At 37.7% G+C, this 19,193-nt stretch overlaps 2 protein-coding genes across 2 annotated transcripts in view; one reads left to right on the forward strand and one right to left on the reverse strand.

The window, feature by feature from the left end:
- Positions 1-19,193, forward strand: part of LOC122656271 (polygalacturonase At1g48100-like) — a 31,934-nt gene that overhangs the window by 9,096 nt on the left and 3,645 nt on the right. The window contains exon 3 of the mRNA XM_043850751.1: positions 18,287-18,618. Coding sequence (XP_043706686.1) covers positions 18,295-18,618 — 324 coding nt within the window. The 5' untranslated portion in view covers positions 18,287-18,294. The remainder of the gene's footprint in view (positions 1-18,286; positions 18,619-19,193) is intronic.
- LOC122656274 (shaggy-related protein kinase epsilon-like) lies at positions 866-12,619 on the reverse strand. The gene is made up of 13 exons (XM_043850753.1): positions 12,428-12,619; positions 5,761-5,947; positions 5,551-5,643; positions 4,646-4,705; positions 4,291-4,563; positions 3,704-3,778; positions 3,558-3,614; positions 2,209-2,349; positions 2,055-2,105; positions 1,867-1,962; positions 1,703-1,786; positions 1,433-1,535; positions 866-1,341 (listed from the first exon to the last, which is right to left on the reverse strand). The coding sequence occupies exons 2-13, from the start codon at positions 5,872-5,874 to the stop codon at positions 1,259-1,261; spliced, it is 1,230 nt and encodes a 409-aa protein (XP_043706688.1). The 5' UTR covers positions 5,875-5,947; positions 12,428-12,619; the 3' UTR covers positions 866-1,258.

The raw sequence follows: 19,193 nt of genomic DNA on the forward strand, positions 1-19,193 counted from the left end.
AATTCACTTTGGAGAGGCTGGGAGGGGGCTGTTTTGGATACCACGGTATGCACAAGGTAGGTCAGTGAGAACTGAGACGCTCCCGTGTGCGAATCAAGACAAGCAAACATCTCATAGCAATTTCTCATCTGATGATAGTCCATGATAATCTTTCATTTAATAATCTATGTCATAATAAACTTTCAATTGAATTTCGTTGTTGAAAGCTGGAAAAACTACAAGGGGGGGGGGGGGGGGATTATAAATAATCTAAGAACCATTTTACCCACCACTTGCTAAACATGAAAGTGAAAAAAATATGGATAGAGTTGGACTGTAATCTTTCATATTATGGGGGGAAAACTAAACTGATAAAGCAGGGACTGACTGCGAACCAGTAAAATTTGTTAATTTTTAATCAAAGCAATGAACACACATGGAATCCGTCTGGTTGCAAGTAAAAGGGAAGTGAAGTGAAATTGATTTGAAGAAAAAAACAAGAGAAACTTCAGTACTCATGATAACATAATCTACTTAAAGCTCTTACCATATTTGGTAATTATACCTTTCAAATGGAATTTTTATTTTCCTCCTTAAATGCAAGGGATTTGGTTGCAAAGTATTATAACCATATTTGGAATGATTTGGACTTAATTACACAATCATGTTAGTTAATGATTACAAAAGTTTCCATTTTAGTTTTGATTTAATTTTGCTTCCCTTCCTTTTATTTCCCTCACAATCAGACACAGCTGAAAGAACTTTTGGCCATTAAAAATATTTGTTGCTCCCAAGAACAAAAGTACATAGATATTAATTAGTATGCTTAAGTGAAGTGAGGAAAGGCATGGAACCTGCATACCAGTCTATGATATGTGTGTCCATAAATATTCACTAATGAAATCAAACAATTGTCACCACATAACAAAAAATAGAGCAGAATAAAGGTTCAAAGGATCCACAACTCTTACTTAGAAAGGAAAATCCATAATAAATACCTTCATACTAGAGGGCGATTTTTCTGGTTGACAAACAGCTGTATTTGGGTAAAACAAGATAGTTAAGTCCCATCTTCAGTACCCTTTCCAGTTCAACAATATAGAAGACAGGAGAGAAACACTAGGTTAACCCAGCAGCTTTCACCAGTAACCGTTTTGGGGGGAAGAAATACCAAAACAAAGAACAAGAAGGGGTTTTTTGGTATTTCTTCAAACTCTACCGCAAACATATATGGTACACTAGCACAACAGCTCCATACCTTCCATCATGTAATTATGATCTAGAAACCGAGGAAGGGGCACTGCTTGCGAGCATGTTCTGGTATCAGTTTCACCAGAAGCTCTAGAGACGCTCCTTTCAGCTCTGCAGATTTGCATCATCAGTTAGAATGTGGACTCAGAAGATGCCAAAACAGATAGATATATACACACACATTAATGAAGAATGAGAGAACCTTGGGGTTTAAAGTTAAAAAGTGGAGGCAAGGGGCGCCCATTAGGGAGACGAGTATTAGGATCACGAAGTTCATCGAAAAATGGATGTACAAGAGCCTCCAACTGCATTAAATACAAATGAAATCGTTATATACGCACTGTGATAAGGAATGCAAAAAGCATAGAAGGCTGAGCTCAGGTTCATGGAATGCCATAAAAGAATGCATTGAAAGCAATCCTCCTCAGTTAATGAAAAAGAAATGAAAGTAGCAAACACTGGAAACACTCACAGCAGTGCACCGCAGATTTGGAGAATACTGAAGAAGTCTTGAAACTAGATCTACTGCTTCTGGGGGCATGCGCTTGTGGAATATCTAAAGGACCAACTCATAAATTACATGCTAATAAAGCCAACAAGTACATGCATATAATTAAATGGAGACCGTATGCTCACTTTGTGCCACGGATGAGCCTTGATCTGTGGGAATTTAAACTCTGTATAGTTTGGATTCATACATTTGATCTCTTCTCGAGTGGGTGTACCAAGTACCTGTTAGAAAAAGGGAGAAAAGAACAAGTTAATTAGAATTTGCCAGGTTTAGAGATATTATTCTACTGTTCACAGGTACAAAAAATTTTTACCTTGATAATCTCAACAAGTTGGTCAACACCACTATCCCCAGGAAAGAGAGGCTGTATAAATTTAGTACAATCAAAACAAAAGCAAAGAAAAGTTGAGTGCTATCACCCAATTATTTAAAAATAAAGTAAAAACATGTAGCTTCTGGCAAAAAACCTGTCCAAGAAGCAGCTCGGCAAGGACACAACCCACAGACCAAATGTCAATTGCAGTTGTGTATTCTGTTGCCCCAAATATGAGTTCAGGTGCACGATAGTAACGTGAGCAAATGTATGATATGTTTGGCTCGCCTTTGACCTGTTATGAATGATGGCAAAAGCAACAGCTATAGTATGGAAAAGGATAGACCCGAGCACACATATCAGGAACCAATAACAAAGAAAAAATGCAACTGACATGGAAGTGAGAACATAGGGGGGGAGGAGAATTTACAGAAACCGAGAAGGGTCGAACTGCATGTTCATGCATAGTTCCAGTATATTGTTCAAATATGCATTAAAGAAAATGAAAGCAGAAAAGAAAACAAACATTAGATCATGGGTTTCACATGCTATATGCGCACAAAAATATGATATACAATAGACCAGCTCCACATCTGCATTAAAATTCCCCTCCATACAAAATGTATGCTCAATCCACTCGAAGCAAACGGAAATCTGTCTTGTTTACACTAAGGTTCCTGTTTGCTTCAGAGGAAAATATTTTCCAGAAACTAAACATTCATTTATAAAAGTCCTTTCGAATTTTCTTTGCCAATGCTCTTTTCTAGATTATACATGACAACAAGCAACTATATTCATGCTTGAATGAGGAAAGAATTCAACCGTATGATGGGGCTCTTTTCTAGATTATACATGACAACGAAGCAAATATATTTATGCTTGAACGAAGAAAGAATTTCAACCGTATGATGGGGTTGGTAATCATCCAAAGGTGGCAATTGTATCATGAACAAGGACGGATCACTTTTTATGGTAACAACATCCAGAAATTTAAGATGTTTTCCAAATTTTGGTATTGTGTTTCAGTAAATTGTTTTTTAGACAAATAAAATTTCCTCTTGCTTTTAAGCAATTCTGGAAAATATTTTCCCAACAAAATAATGCATCGATGCAAAGCAAAAACACCAATGACATTGGAAGCTTGGATACATGCAAGCCTACATTTACAAGAAACATCAACTCTCTATTTCCATCATATACTTAGATGGTCACTAGCAACAAATGATAGGGGTAAGCTGTGATAAAATATGATTACACATTGGAAATGGAGTCATCTAATATTCCTAGAATACCATCGAAATCTGATCTTAGGAACACATCCATTAAATGGAATCAACAATTAATTGACAAATTCACTTTCACCTGTTGCAGTACATAATGATTCAGAAATTTTGGCAGTTAGAAACATAAAACCATCTTGATTTTCAAAGCCTCTAAAGAACAACCAAATTATTTAATAAGTTAACAGAAAGATGCTAAACACAATACAAGCAAATATCCTACCAGCACTTTTGCACTCCCAAAGTCGCAAAGCTTGACCTGGTGAGTATGAGGATTAACCTGCGAGGACCGCGGGGGGGGGGGGGAAGGAGGATCAATAAGTAAGCATCTAATCATTAAGAGGAAAGGGCATGAGGTTCTGTACAAACCAGTAGATTCTGGGGTTTAATGTCTCTGTGGCAAACTCCTATGCCCCCATGAATATAGGCCAATGCCCTACAGATCTATCATTAGTTATATGAGTTAGATAATCTCCAATATAAACTGCACTTGAGAAAGTAGAGCAATAAATATTAAGATTGTAAGAGAAAAATAGTAATAGAATTCAGGTAATTTTAAGATCTTTGGGAAGTTAAGAAAATGAAAGGGGGGGGGGGGGGATGTTACGGAGACAGATAACAAGTGCACAAAATATAGAGTATAAAGGTCAAACAAAACAAAACCATGTGTTTCTAGAGAATTTTATTCACAAGAAAGCTTCCTTTGCAGAACATTTCCTCTTACCTCTTACTTGCAAATATGACATTACAAGACAAATTAATTTGATCTAATAACACATTAGTTGCTCCAAGAGACCAGAAAAATTCACTCAAGCAGAAAGAGCAAGACTCATTAACATAGTAAGACATCAACAAATTGTACGATGTCAGCAGCCAATACATTTTAAAAGAAAAATACCATCTGTTATCAAGCACATAATAGCACCAAATATGATCTTATACTCAACAACAAATACCTGGTAAGTATAAAGCTTGACATATATCAGAGGCATTCTCTGATTTGCCCGGCTGTAGTGTTTTGCTACACGATACACCGTCTCAGGTACATATTCAAGCACCAAATTCAGATACAGCTCATCTTTTTCCGTTGTTGAAAAGAAGCAGTGTTTGAGTGCGACAATATTGGGATGATCAAGAAGGCGCATTGTTTGCAACTCACGGTTCTTGTATCTCTTATCCTGCAAAACTTTTTTGATTGCTACAGTCTCTCCCGTTTCTAGGCATTTTGCCTGCAAAATAAGATTACCAGGGCTGAATGGAAATAAATGAAGATTTGGAGGAACTGAATGTCGAGGAAAATATAAGAAGTACCTGAAATACAATTCCAAATGATCCATGTCCAACAACACGCTCAGCCATGTAACTTATTGTCTGAGGCACAGATAAAGAAAACTTGAGTACACAAGCCATGATACATGGAAACAGATTCTATGCTACAGTGGGAAAACTCAAACTTTGTCATTGTAACAACATATGGTCCAACTTGTGTGTGTCTCTATTACTAAACTAGTATGGGCTGTTGCTTGGTGTAATGGCAAAAAACTCAGGCTGCCAGCATGAAGATGCAGGTTCTAGTCTGAGGGTAGCCACTTTGTACAAATAATGCTGGAGTCCAACAACGGTCCACTATTCTGGGACCCCGTGTAAGAGGAACCTGCACCAGGTTACAGCCCTTTTATGCCTTGTAACAATAATATAGTGAGAAAACAAGAATAAGGAGAAAGCAAGAGAAATAATAGCTGTCTGAGTGTGACTTTGCCCCCCTCCCCCTTTTTCCCACCTTAAGTTTCCGTCCAGCATCAGTAATCAGTTCGGTTTGCTTCTTATCTAACATCTACATGTGGCAACTTATTAAAGGATGATTATAGCACTTCGGTTCATTTTTAGCAACATAATTTCCACAAATCCCTAATATTGCCACTGTTTCATCCATTTTTTAATATTTTGCATCCAAAATTTCCAACTTTTCATTGAAATTTTACCCCAAAAGTTCCTTTCCCTGATATGTAATTTCCTTTTTGGCATTTACGTTTTTTTTATTTATTTACATTTCCGGACAAACTCCACTTTCTACAGACGAAATGGTTCATTTGACACTTGGCAATGAAGTTCATCATTGTTCAACCCCAGAGATCTAATTTTTTATTTTTATATGCATAAGAATAGGAAGTCCCAACTGTAAACAAGAACTACTAATGATAGTCATGAACATATACCTGTTTTGGTTGACCATTCCTACCACCAATTGTTGTTACAATTATGTGTCCTGTTTCAGTTCCATTTCCATCCACTACCGTAGCTTCCATTTCCTACCACAAACACGTGTATACACACAAATTGAACAAGATGAGCATAAATTCAGAGGGGGGGGGGGGGGGGGAGAACCAAAACCGTCCTCAAATTGTCCAAAAAAGGGCAACATAAACCTTATCATCTCTGATCTTCATCTCATTTATTTCGTCTGGAAGCTTATCGACAGACATTATATTGCCACCAGATTTTCCAACTGCTGAAGGAGGGGCTATGCCAGCAGAATCCATATTTGGGTCAAGAGACACAGGAGTTGTCTTTATGTGATTCGCTACCACAGCTCAAAGAAAACCATCTTTCAACCTAAATAGGAAGCAATGCATAACAGATATCAGATAATATTTACAATTCACGAGAACATACCTACTTACTAAAATAAAATTGATGGCTGATAATTAATGGAAATATTTATATGGTCATTCACCCAAGGCTCGGGTTCCATTTCTTGTTGGCCAGGTACTGCATAATCTCTTTAAGGAAGAATTTCAATAAACTTCAGGATTTTGCAACTTTAAGCAGCAAAGGAAAATCCTTGGGTATCAGTACAAAAATGTATTTTGCTTGAAAATTTTCCTTTTACATGGATTTTACCTGGAAATAAATAGAGCCTAAATGCAAAACAACAGACAACAAATGTTAAACTCAGGTGGAGGGGGATTAGAGGCATTCATGCACCAATCATTTAGGCTCTTATGATCTCCAAAATTTTCTGAGCAATCAGACTAACATATACTTGTAAGTCCCAACAGCCGGTCCTTGAAGAGAAATTGAGCCTTCATCTGGGCAGTGAGAGAGGTCAAGAGACGGGAGACCAGGAAGAGAGCATTGATCAGGGTGTGTATCCGTTTATTAATAAAATTTGTTTGCCCATCAAATGGGAAGGAAGGCCGTGATGATAACATCTGTATAAATATTTGTTTTTTATCAGTCATCAGAGTTGATACTAGATTAATTATTCAAAACCAAACCCAGAGGCAGAATCTGAAATCATTCAAGATAAAACAGGTCAAACCTGTAGTCAAACTGAGAAAAAATGCCACATATGCATGTTCCACAAATGTTGTCGTTACACAACAATAATATCACTAAGCATTAGCACTTAATTTTCAAATAGTGATTTCTCTTATTAAGTGCACATTTAGCTTCGAAATAATGATCAATTACAAACTAATTTGATTTCTCAAGAATGAAGGTGAAGACTTCAAAACTTTGAAAATGTTGATTCGCTATTTCAAAGGGCCACCTAGTACACCCCATCTGGCAATAAATATAAATTTCACGTTCCCTTTAAAAAAAGGCAATTTAGTCATGACCTACCGTGCAATAACACAGACTGAGTGGGTAAACCATCTGGGCTAATACAATTTGCCAAAAAACCAAAAGATTCAAATGGTTCCGCCTAGATTATGGAGCAATTGCTAAACCAAACCAGGTTTTAGCACAATGAGCAGGGCAATATTCTTGTCCGTAAGCCTTAATTTTAGGAAATTTTTTTTATTAGAATCATTTGAGAGGGTTTCCAGCTAGATTCCAGAACCACTTAACATTGAGTTCAATGAAGAGTTTGAGAATCATACGTAATTTTCCATAATGGGACTTGTATATTTTAGAGTTTACAACCTAGTTTATGGAGCCATATAGAATCCCATTGTAATTGCTTTTCTGACAATAATGAAAATTACTACTTTTTTTTGTCTCCAATATGGTCCAAATCCCAAACCCCCCATTTTAAAGGTCCTAACTGTGTGATGCTCAGAGATCAAGTAGGAGATTTGAATAGATTAATTAGGTTTCCATCCTATTTTATATCCATTTGACAAGATCACACCTACGCCACTGCAACCCAACTATGTTCCCCATAAAAACTTTAGTCAATCCACATCTACCTTAACCCTCCTTTCAAGAATCTTAATTCTTTGAATTATTGTAATCAAAACCTTCCTTGATAAGGCTTGCATCAGATGGTATAGACCTCTGGCAGTGCTGCGTTACTTTGGTATCATGGTAAGGTCCCATCACAGTAATTTCAGACCATGTTGTCTGAAATTCTATTATTCAAAAGACAGGTCCTAGCAACCATGATTATATTGAAATGGCAGGGCTTATTGAGGACAACTTTAGAAGAATCAATGAGATGATGATGGTAAGATATCATTATTCCTTCTCTGTCTCGCAAAAGATGGATAATTTGCAAGACGAGATACTTAACATGACAATCATGTAAATCATTTAATGGTGAAAAAGTACGGTAATTCAAAACTCTTGTGATTCCAACACTCAACAGGTAGAAACTTTTTGATGGTGTCATGACGATGATTAAATGAGTTTACCAATCTCCAATCAACGGCAATGCATGAAATTCAGAAAAACTTACGATTTCAATAAGGAGGAAAGTTCGTGCTATGATTCTTTCTGTTGGAATCTATTATGATTTTTGACAATGAAAACTTGACATATTCTACTTTGGTGAAATTATTTAAGTTGTTTATGGCATGCAAATGCATGCTTGTGAACTTGCAAAACATGGGAGAAATTTCATAACTAAGGGAATAGCATGGCAAAACCATTTTGTAGTACAGATAGCTCAAAATAAGTCTGATTTTTACACAATCACATTTGTCGAAATTGCTGAAAGTGAAAGCACAAAATCTAATAATGCAATTATTGATGAATCAGAGAAGGGCATCAAGACTGAAGATTCAAAAGAGGGCACAAAGAAAATTCAACAAATAAAAAAACACTAGAACCAAAAGAGAGCTGGAAGTTGGTTAAAAAACCAGAAGATAGCATCTGTAATTCAGGAGACAATGAAGATGCTTCTAGATCAAAATACATGCTATAAGGAATTTAAGTTGAAGGACCTACCATGCAGAATACTACAGAAAAATCCAAAAAGTATAACGAGCTGCTCTTGGTATCATCTTTTAGCAACTAGGTAAGTATGAGATGAACATTGACTTTAAAGAACCAGTTATTGCGAACTTGTTGCCACAAACTCACACTGATCTCCTAATTCCTGGCAAACAGAGTAATGATATGCATAATGGTTTTCATACTTCTTCAAAGTTCAAACTAGCCGGCAATTTGTATACTTCTTCATGATCCTATTCCTAGAATTTCTGACAAAAAGACCTTGACAACCATGTGATTAATATTTGTGGGTACAACAAAGCATCAAAACTTAAGATCGAGTTTTATCCCAAATGGTTTACAGCAACAATAACCAAGGAAAAGCTCCAACTATGCAGAACTTAAAGAAAGTGATTGATTTCAATGAGGGGCCCCACCCGTTAAAGCATTCTTAGATCCAACATGGTAGATGGGTGACAATGGGTGGCTTAGCCAGTTTTAGGATGGATTTCAGTTCGACACTTCCACCTTAAGCCCAGGACAACTTCATAAACCAGGCCTGCTACAAGTCAGGAAAAAATATTACGGAGTTTAGACTAAACACGTGTACGCTGAGCATAAATCTATAGAACCAAGAAATCTCTAATTTATGTATAGAACTTTTGTTAAGTGCCCACCTGAAAAGCTTAAGCATTATGGGGAGAGGCTCAATTTGTTTATGAAGAGATTCAAGATCCCAGAGCTTTCTAATGTGGGATTATTCCGAACACTCCCCCTCATGTGTTGCCCCTCTTTTGGGTGGCAGTATACATGGCATGTGTGGCCCCTCTGGTGATTTTACACAGCATGTTAATGTAGTGGGACAAATAGCTTTGATGCTATATTGAAGTGTCCAACCCAAAGCTTAATTAGGTGGAGAAATGCAACTAGTATATGAAGGCATTTAAGAACCAAGAGTTTTCTAATGTGGGATTATTCCCAACAACTTTCTCCATACAAAATTATGTTTCTCCATCTCAACCTTCTGGCTTCTTGAAAACCCAAACCCATGCATTATTGTGATCAATCACTAACCTTGATATGTCATAAATTTTAGAAGCCATCAGACTCTAGATTCCCTACAATACAAGAACACATTCACATCCAATTTCCAAAAAGAGCTTCATTCATCTCACCAAGGCTTCTCATGGCTAGGCCTCCAATGTCCTGAACTTTCTCCCTATGTCCCCAAGAGTTACAAAGTTGCTCATGTGAGTCTGGTACACGACTACCCTAAACACTAAGATCTCCACAAGTTTTTTAGGGTGTCAGTTGAAGGCTGATCTGAAAGCAAGCAAGCATTTGGCCACAGAAAGCTTTGACATGCTAACTGGACGTTAATGTTATAGCGATTAAGTGGCTACTCAAGATCAACTCCTATACAATCAGGAGAGACAGAATAATTTGGCCCCAGTGGCCCCAAAAACTTTAACCTTAATTACATGCTATACGTGTGTTCTTTGACATCAATTAGACAGAAGCCCGTCCAGGGTGATTCATAGATAATGCTTAAACTAACATACTAAGATAGAGATAGCTTTGCCATTTAGGTAAGAGATCACTTACGATTGTCAACCTCAATGGTCCAAAGAGAGAATTATGTTACAAAAGGACCATCAGAAACACTTAGTGAGAGTCATAGAACTGACAACATCCGCTAAGAAAACCATTTCTTAGCCCAATATAAAACTTCAACTTGATGTACAATAGGAGGGCAGGCATGCTTGAAGGGGGGAAATTTGTGAGTGAAAGATCCCACTGAATCAAATTTGGTCCATGAATCTAAGAAATAGTGAGAATTCCTGATCTCTCTCAATTCAAAGATCCAGGATTTGAATTGATGTCCTTTCATTGATTCCTCCTAAAGATTTCATTTCAATTGGAAATTATATTTGATCTTGAAACTTCAAAATCTTCCTTTAATATGAGTCATAGAAATAAATATTAGTTTTTTTTTATCATTCAATGAGCGTCTTGTATTTCATAGAAATTGGAGGCAATATAATCCTTACGTATGGGCCATCCTATCCAACTTTCAGGCATCAAGGATTCGTTTTAAGCGTGGAGAATTATCATAAAGGCCCCACCGTCGGAGCATAAGCGCCCTCTTGCTACCCATACCCATATGTGAGGTGCCGTCTTAGCCTTCCCTAACCAAGATCGCTCGCACACCTATACCGTTTGTGATCGGCCTCCTCAATTGTGTATTGATCGAAAGGCAAGGCGGCACAGCCCCCAACCGAGGGAGTGGTTATGTCTAGTATGTCCTCTCTTATTTCCGACATTCATCTGTCTAGATATCATCACATACATCTAGAAAGCCGTATGCTTTGGAAGAAGCTTGTACAGTTTGGGAAGGGGTTTTGATTGATCAAAAAGAAGAACCTACTTCAACCAATATGCCTTTAGGCACGGCCATACATAACATAGAAATCACACTCGGAAAGGGTGGACAATTAGCTAGAGCAGTGGGTGCTATAGCGAAACTGATTGCAAAAGAGGGTAAATCGGCCACATTAACAAATCGAGAAGAGGTGCGGGTATTATATGAAAATACTAAATAACCCTCAAGATGTAAGTTATCCTATAGATGTTGTATTCATGCCTATTAAGAAATGTTTAGTTCTTATGGGAATGGAAACCAGAAACAAGAGATCCTTTTTCTCAAAAGTATGTTTGAGACAACAGGGACAAAAGTTTCTCAATTCCAATCGACTAGGTGTATTTTGTCAATTCTTTTGAGTAATATATCTAGAAATCCCCGCCGGTGATTCTTTATCTCTATTATCATCATTTCGCACACAATTGTATATTCCAAAATAACCATGCCTCTGACATCTTTACCCTTAGCCATGAACCTCCTTTCCTGTGGAATTTAGGTTAACTAAACTAACTTCAAACTACCTCAAGATTAACCAAAGCATTTACTCCAAAGCATTCTTAACATAATCAATCACATAATGCTGACAAAAATGCATCATATTTTTGCTTCCACTTAGTCACCCCTTCACCTTCATCGTTAACACCATGCCCACCCTTAGACCTTAGTTAGTAATGTAGAATAATTGTTAAACAGAACCTATAAAAACTGCTCAGGAGACTGGATGTACGCCGGAACTACATTTGAACAGTAGTTTTCTAATTTTAAAAAACAAGTAAACTCAGGAACTAGTGATTGTTGCCATCCCAGAGCAAAATGAATACGTCCAAACCTTGCATAACCTTCCATCTCAGAAATTCAAGCTCCGAAGCAGTAGGCAGCGTACAGAGAAAGGCAATCATTTACGTCAAAATGATACCTGCGGTGGCCGATCCAGAAAAACCGCAACTCTTAATAGAAATTTTCTTGGCAAATAGTTCTGGTGTTTTCAAAAAAATGGTCGAATTCATCACCCGATTCATCGTCAGAAAAATTTTCAAATCAGGAAAAAATAATTTAAAAAATATATAAAGAAGAAGTCAATGAAATTCTATCACTCTTCTGTTTCCATAAACATACATACCCATGTTATCGTACACACCCCGGCAAAGGAATGTAAAGCAATTATCCAACCACAATGTCATACGTTTAGCTCTCTCGGGAAATTTTTACAGTGAAGATTTCAAAAATTATAGCTTATATATACTCCACTTCATCAATGGAACACAAACATACATAAAGGAAAAAAACAATAATATTCGTAGAGAAGCAGAAACAGAAAGAAACAGAAACGACAACAGAGATCTCCATAATGACATGTTGGTTGGAGTTTCAACTTTTCTTTTACCTGCTTCGGAATAGCCAGGGAAAGAACCCCAACACAACAACAGAAACAACGAAGAGAAATTAATCATTCATACAACGACAATAGACAAAGTCCATACCAAAACCGCGCGAGAGTTGCAGAGTCCTACCTTAAGCTGTAAATTTCTCCCATTTTCCACCAAAGACAGTGAAATTGAAGCTTCCACCGGTAATCTCAGTCAGGGAAGAAATGCAAAAACCCTAGAAAAATAAATTCGAAGAACGGGTCTTCCTTCCCACCGTCTTCAGAGATCTCTCTTCCTGGTTTGACACCAAAGTCCGTACCTGCATTTCACTTGCCAGTTTTATATTACAGTGTAATTACACAGCGCTTTTTCTCTCTCTCTCTCTCTCGGCAGAGCGGACGCAACATATTTATTAAATTCATTTTAGAAACGCTTTAGAAATCCGAACACTGACTTGACGCTGGGTTTCGAGTGCGACACGTGGCAACTTTTGATTCGGAATGTTAATCACATTTGCTGACTGTAAATCCCGCCGACAATCTCTGTAATGAATCCTGGTGGGCCCGCACACACTTCTGTGTGACTGCAGAATTGTAACCGTCCGATTTGGGTTAGATGCCAAATTAGTGATCTCAAAAAGAGAATTCTCCATTTGGAAATAATTTATCTTCCTTGTGTATGATTTTGGCCATTATTTAATTCTCTCCCATTTTTCAGTAGATAATGAAGTGGAGAAAAACAGTTTTAAAAAGTAAATTGCAAACTACCCATATTGCCCCCTATTAAACTGAGCTGTTTTGTTACCAGTAAAAACTATTGTTGATGAGGGTAGTATTGTCATTTAAAAAGTAAACTCTTTCATTATGGACTAACACGTTGCATTCCTCGATAACTCCGCCGCCTCGTGGAACTTCTAAAAGTACGAATGATAATAATATCCCGTCTTCATATAAAAAAACCACAAAAAAGGAGAAGGAATACCACTCAGCCGCGCTAGACATGATGTCCTACACCCTTATACAGGGATACACAAAATGACCGTCTCATCCCCTAAAACCTTTGGAAATAACTAGGGGTGCGATGGTCATTTTGAGTACCCTTATAGTAGGGTACAAGGGCAGTGTGTGTTGTGCAATCAAATGACTAAGCCCATAGTTGCAAAGAGGTCAAACTAAATTCGGGGGACTTTGGTTCAGCCCCTTAGCTGTTGATACATCGGCTGGTCCCACTTCCTCTCCTCTTCTTTCTAAGGGTGTCAATTTGAATTCTATCATGAAGGTTTTGAGAGGGGGAGGGGGGGGGCAACAAGTGGAGAGGTGGAGCAGAGGAGGTAGGAGAAGCATTGGGTCAGGGTGAGGGTAAGGGCAAGGAATGGATGACAACAATTGAAGGCTTAAAACATGCTCCTTCTCTTCCAAAATGGACCAAAACTTTTCTTGCATGTATTGTTTTATGAATCCTTTGTGTTTATACTTGCCATGACAACTAGGACAAAGTTTTCCTTCAACGCATACTAATGGTTCAGCCACTATCTTAAGGTTCACAAACCTTTGTAGGGTTTTAATATGTTCCCCAAAATTTCTCCTGATATCTCTTGCAGGCATTTGAAGCCACCGCTGAAGGAAAACTCAGTCTTGACAAATATATGTTTGTCGTAAGGTTTTGAAAATCAATATCATGATCAAAGTGATGGGTACTTCATCAATAGGAAAGGCATGGGGGAAAAAAAAATTTGGATTTTCTTTCCCCAAATATATAAGAAAGCATAATTTGACTTCAAGGTTATAACGAAGTTTTGGTTTTTCCTTTTTTCATGGGCATCGATGGAATTAAATCATCAAGGGGGAAGGTAGTTTCGACTTCGTAAATAAGAGTTGAGAGTGTAATGACTAGTGAAGAATCCAATCACATGGTCACTTCACTTGTGGGGAAGGAATATTTCCTTTACTACGTGTGAAGTAAAACTCTCGCCTTCGGACTTATGTATAGGGTTGTCAGTGGGCTTCATTGTTGATCTAGGCTTGTGGTGTGCTTTGGAATTCTCAGCTTAGCCCTTTGAGCTGGGCTTTACCCAGGCTTTTAAGACCCAATTAATACATGAATATTAACCTTCAAGAAGGCTATATGAATTTATGACCAATCTGGGACTTGCCTGCTGAGCCCATTGGTAAGGTCTGGGCCTAATGTCTCAATCACTACATTGGAAACTATGGGCCCTAACTTAGAACCATAAAGAACCACTCTTGGGCTTAACCCAACTAGCAACTGTACTAGAATTTAGAATTTAATTCTCAGGCCCATAAAGGAATGGGAGATGGAATCAGTATCCCCTCCAATTCGCTCCCCCCTCCAATTCCTCACATAGAGGCGGAAATGACCACCCTACCGCCTACCCAAAAACACTGCCCAAGGTGGGGTCCACTCCCCCCCTATTAGAGGAGTTGGAGGTGCCCGCGAATTGGAGGTGATAATTATTCTGGGAGATGGCAATGGGACGGGTTCAGGGTGGACATACTTGACCAGATGGTGTGAATTGTCGGTAGAAGGTGATTCTAAGACCTTAAACAATATGGAAAATGTGTTAGAGAACCTTTATCCAAGAAGGAAAGGTAGATAAAGCCATCTAGTTTAGAGTCTTTAGTCTTAGCGATTGTCCCTTGAGGAGGGGCATCTCACCATTCCCGTCGTGCTTGAATAACTACTTTGCACAAGCATTTTACATTATATCTTAGGACTCAGTTTCTCTTTACCTATGGTGAAGAGAGAATCTCTTCAACCATAGGATCAGACCCTCTGATTGGATTAGAGAAAAGTATTTTGAACATTCAACAATAGGGGATGAGACTTAATGGATGACATTCACTCTTCCCATAGTCTACTCATAACATCAAATCACCAACAATGTCTTTTCACTACTATACGACTACCATTACTATTTCAAGACGGGTGGGGATCGGAGGGTCAAACTCTCAACCTTCTCTGGACTTTCGTTAGATCCAATTGTCTAGCCACCTACCACTACTTGCTCTCAAGTTAATTCATAAAAGAGAATCTGCATTAATAGTGCTAGTCTTCTTTCTTCACAAAAGAATTGAGTACTCTAGGGTTAGTAAAATGGACCAACCTTTACATTGTATGTTCACAAACAGTGACATACATAGTAGGGAAATATAAATGGCCTCACTGACCTCCCATGTAGGAAAATGTCCCGTCGCATCTCATTGGTGCTCTCTTTTACATGAATCACTTTATCGATCATCAGTTCCCCACGACACCAGCACAAAACCTAAACTGCATGCCGGCGTTGATTTCCCCATCTAGAGCATTGTAGTACCACCCTTAAAATGTCTTATATACCCCTTATTTTTTAAATTTCCAGTACTACCCCCTCCAATGCCGGAAACTGCGCACGGTGTTGGAGGGAACCACCCCCCTAAACTTATATATACGTAAGATCACAATATGTACAAGGCTAGTCTGCGATCTTGCAGCATGAATAGCTATATATTGTACATTTTCACGTACAGTGAGAGCAGTGTAAGAATGCACAGGCTGGTAGATCTAGCACTTTTTGGGTGGGCGTAGCTAGGCATGGCCCTCATGGGACCACAAAGCGCTTACATCTGAGGCTAAATTGCAGCTTGCAAGCAAAGTGTTTGATTAATGTCCTCAAAGAATTTGGCAACTTGAGGAAGGCAAAAGTTTGATTGATCGATCCGTTTCCACACAAATACTAACAACAGGAGGAAGACAGCCACCCTTGTGTTCCGCTATTTAAGAATCAGTTTTTAGGTCGCAGCTGCCTTCAAAGCTTTCCAACTGAAAAATCACATGCCCAACAACAAAAGCCCCAACAAAGACACGTGAGTCATTGACCTTGTTCTTTGTGAATTAAATATTATTCCTAGAGCTACAAATATTTGAATGATCCGTGACTCTCTTCAATTTGACCATGTAATACATGAGGTGTTTTAACATCTTTTTTTATATTTTCTTTTACTACTTCTCTTGCAGACTTGAACCATTTGCTTGCTCTATGTATCAAATAGCTAAGGTATTGAAATCACCATTAGGGTTATATCATATTAATAAATGGCAAAGAACTTGGAAATTTTCTATTTGAATAGTGTTTGAAAAGTGGGTTTTGATCTATCTATTGATAGGTCATTAGGGTTCAATGTTAAACAAATGAGGGTATCATTCTATCAACTTGTTACCTAATCCAGCCGAAACCGATATGAGCTTATTGGGTCATGTTTCATGTTTCGGACTGGGGTTTTATGACAAGGAACTGCATTGAAAACCAAATCTGAACCGATAAAACTCGATAAAAAACTTATAACAATCCGAAATAAATAAAAAAAAACATTATTTCCATACTTATGAACATATTTAGGCGGTAAACTAAATTGAAACCGAAACCAAACCGCTAGCAAATCGATAAGAGAAACCAATAAAGAATCGAAATCAAACTAGCCGAGTTCAAACCAAAACTGAACTGAAACCAGTACCCCTTATTGGATCAGGTTTGGGCTCACTCATATTACCTCATCTTAAGTGACATGGTACATTGAAGTACCAATCAACCGATAGCTCGGTTGGTTGGTGGTATTGCCAGTTGAGTGCATGCCACCCCAGGAGGTCAAGGGATCGACTCTCCTCAATTGCATATTGTGCCAAAATTAAAGACACCCCTTTCTCCCCCCCCCCCCCACCCCTTAGTAATAGTAGTAGTAGTTTGTTGGCTTGTCTTAGCCTTCCCCCTTAGCTTGTAATTGGCCTATGGGCCCTTGAGTAGGATAGACCCCGAAAAAAAAAAGCCATTGTGAAGTAAAGCGGTAAAATGAAATAGAAAAATACAGTGAAAATTAATTTGACACCCTATGGAAAACTGTTTATATTGATTGGAGCACGAAATGAAACTGTGGGCTGTAGTGGTTTCGTTTGTTCTTTTTCAAGAGTGCAGTACTACACTACTACCACCACTACAAAAGAAAACAAAAAATTGTTATTTTTGAATTTATTTACCAAGAAATTAAGCTAGAAATTTAATTTCTCTTTCTCCTTTTTTGGGTCACTAGAAAAATGGATTTATGTATAATAGAAGAACTATATAGAGAAAGGAACTCTTAGACAGGTAAGAAGACAAAGTATAAAACTATCACCCGTGAACTTTGCATGTGACCAATTCACGTGTGAGTTATGGTTTTGTATGAAATATTACAAGCATATACAGAGTCTACCTTATAAATAATTAAAAATTAAAACCTAAAAGGAAAGGAAAAGGAAAGAAAAAGGGTGAGGGGAGGAAAAAGAAGGCCAACTACTAACAACAAGCTACTTTAATTGAAGAAAGAGAAAGAAGTTCCATGGCTGCAAACCTTTAAAATGATAATATGATATATATTCCTATGCATTTTACTCTAAATTCTTTAAAATATCCACTTATTAGTACCTTATAAACAAATGGTAGATTAAGGCAACGAATGGTATGCATTCTAGGTCGATTTCGTATTCACGAATAATAAAAAATAATTGTTTTATTGTCCGACAATGTGAAATCGACTTAGAATGCATTTCAATAGGCATACCAAACACAACCTAAATGAAGTAGAAATCTATAATTCTTACACTAATTTTCTATTATTAGACAAGAACCATATGATTAATTATAACTTTCTTTGATAACCCATTTTTTTTTAATTTTCTTTTATTGGTTAGCATTAAAAAATCTATGATTTTCTACTATTGCTAGAAGAATATTTTAATTTATTTTTTCCTTGTTTCCCTATTTTTAAAAAAAAAAAAAAAAAACAAGTGAATTACAGATGAAAAAGAGAATAAAAGGCTAATAAATACCTATCTTTATAGAACTGTCTTGCTTGTATGTGCTTTTTTGTCATGAATTTTCTCTATTTAAACCCAACCAACTCCTCCCTCCCCTTCACTATCTATCAAAACACACATTCTCTTCCCTTCTCTTCCTTTCACTGCCCGTCTCTGTCTTAGAAATGAGTGGTTTTATTACTACTAGAAGCCTCACATTCTTGCTTCTAATATGCATCCTTGTTTGGTGTTCTAGCCTTGAGCTTTGCACTGCTAGAAGAGGTAGGCATTGGGTGGATAGAAGGGCTGCTTCAGCTTCTCTTTACAAAAAGAAAGTTAAGAGCCATGGTACCCATGGAGGTTCCATTATGCCCAAACCATTAAAACCCTCAAAACCAAAATCTCCATCGCCACCGCCGCCATCGGAAGGATATAACAACGGCCACTCTACCATCTTTGATGTGTTAGATTTTGGAGCTAAGGGAGATGGAGCTACCGACGACACAAAGGTGATGGTCCTTCCTGGTACTCTAATATTCACCTAAGCAAGCTTCTAGTCCAAGAGAACGAATCTCAGTTTATTTTCCAAAAATTCTAAGGTTTAAGGCTAATTTGGTCAAATGGCTGCTTGGGCAAATTCGTTTTCTATTCATTACAAGGCAATTTGTTAGCAGTTGAAAATTGAAAGTTGAAATTAGAAGGGAAAAACCGCACTTGTTTTTGGTAGTTGTAGGTGTTGTGGCTTGTCTGTTGTCCTTTTTATTGTCTATATTTGCTAGAGATTGAAAATCTTAAGTAAAGTGGCATCAAGGAAGACACCAATGAGGTGTGATGGAATGATTTCGCACATGGAATGTCAACAAGGTCATTTCAATGGGGAGAAGAAAGATAGAGAAAGATGGTGCTCGCGTACCTTTCCCTAGTGACTCAAAAGAATTTTTTTGTTATTCTTGTATTACACACTATAATAGGAATAAGAAAAAGGTCACCACGACATCATTGGGGATTCCTTCAGACGCCCTCTCACATTCTAACGAGTGAACCTCACTCTTACACTTTCTCTCTCTTTTCGCACCAAATGCGC

Source organism: Telopea speciosissima, chromosome 3 (genome assembly GCF_018873765.1).
Source record: "Telopea speciosissima isolate NSW1024214 ecotype Mountain lineage chromosome 3, Tspe_v1, whole genome shotgun sequence".
NCBI lineage: Eukaryota > Viridiplantae > Streptophyta > Magnoliopsida > Proteales > Proteaceae > Telopea > Telopea speciosissima.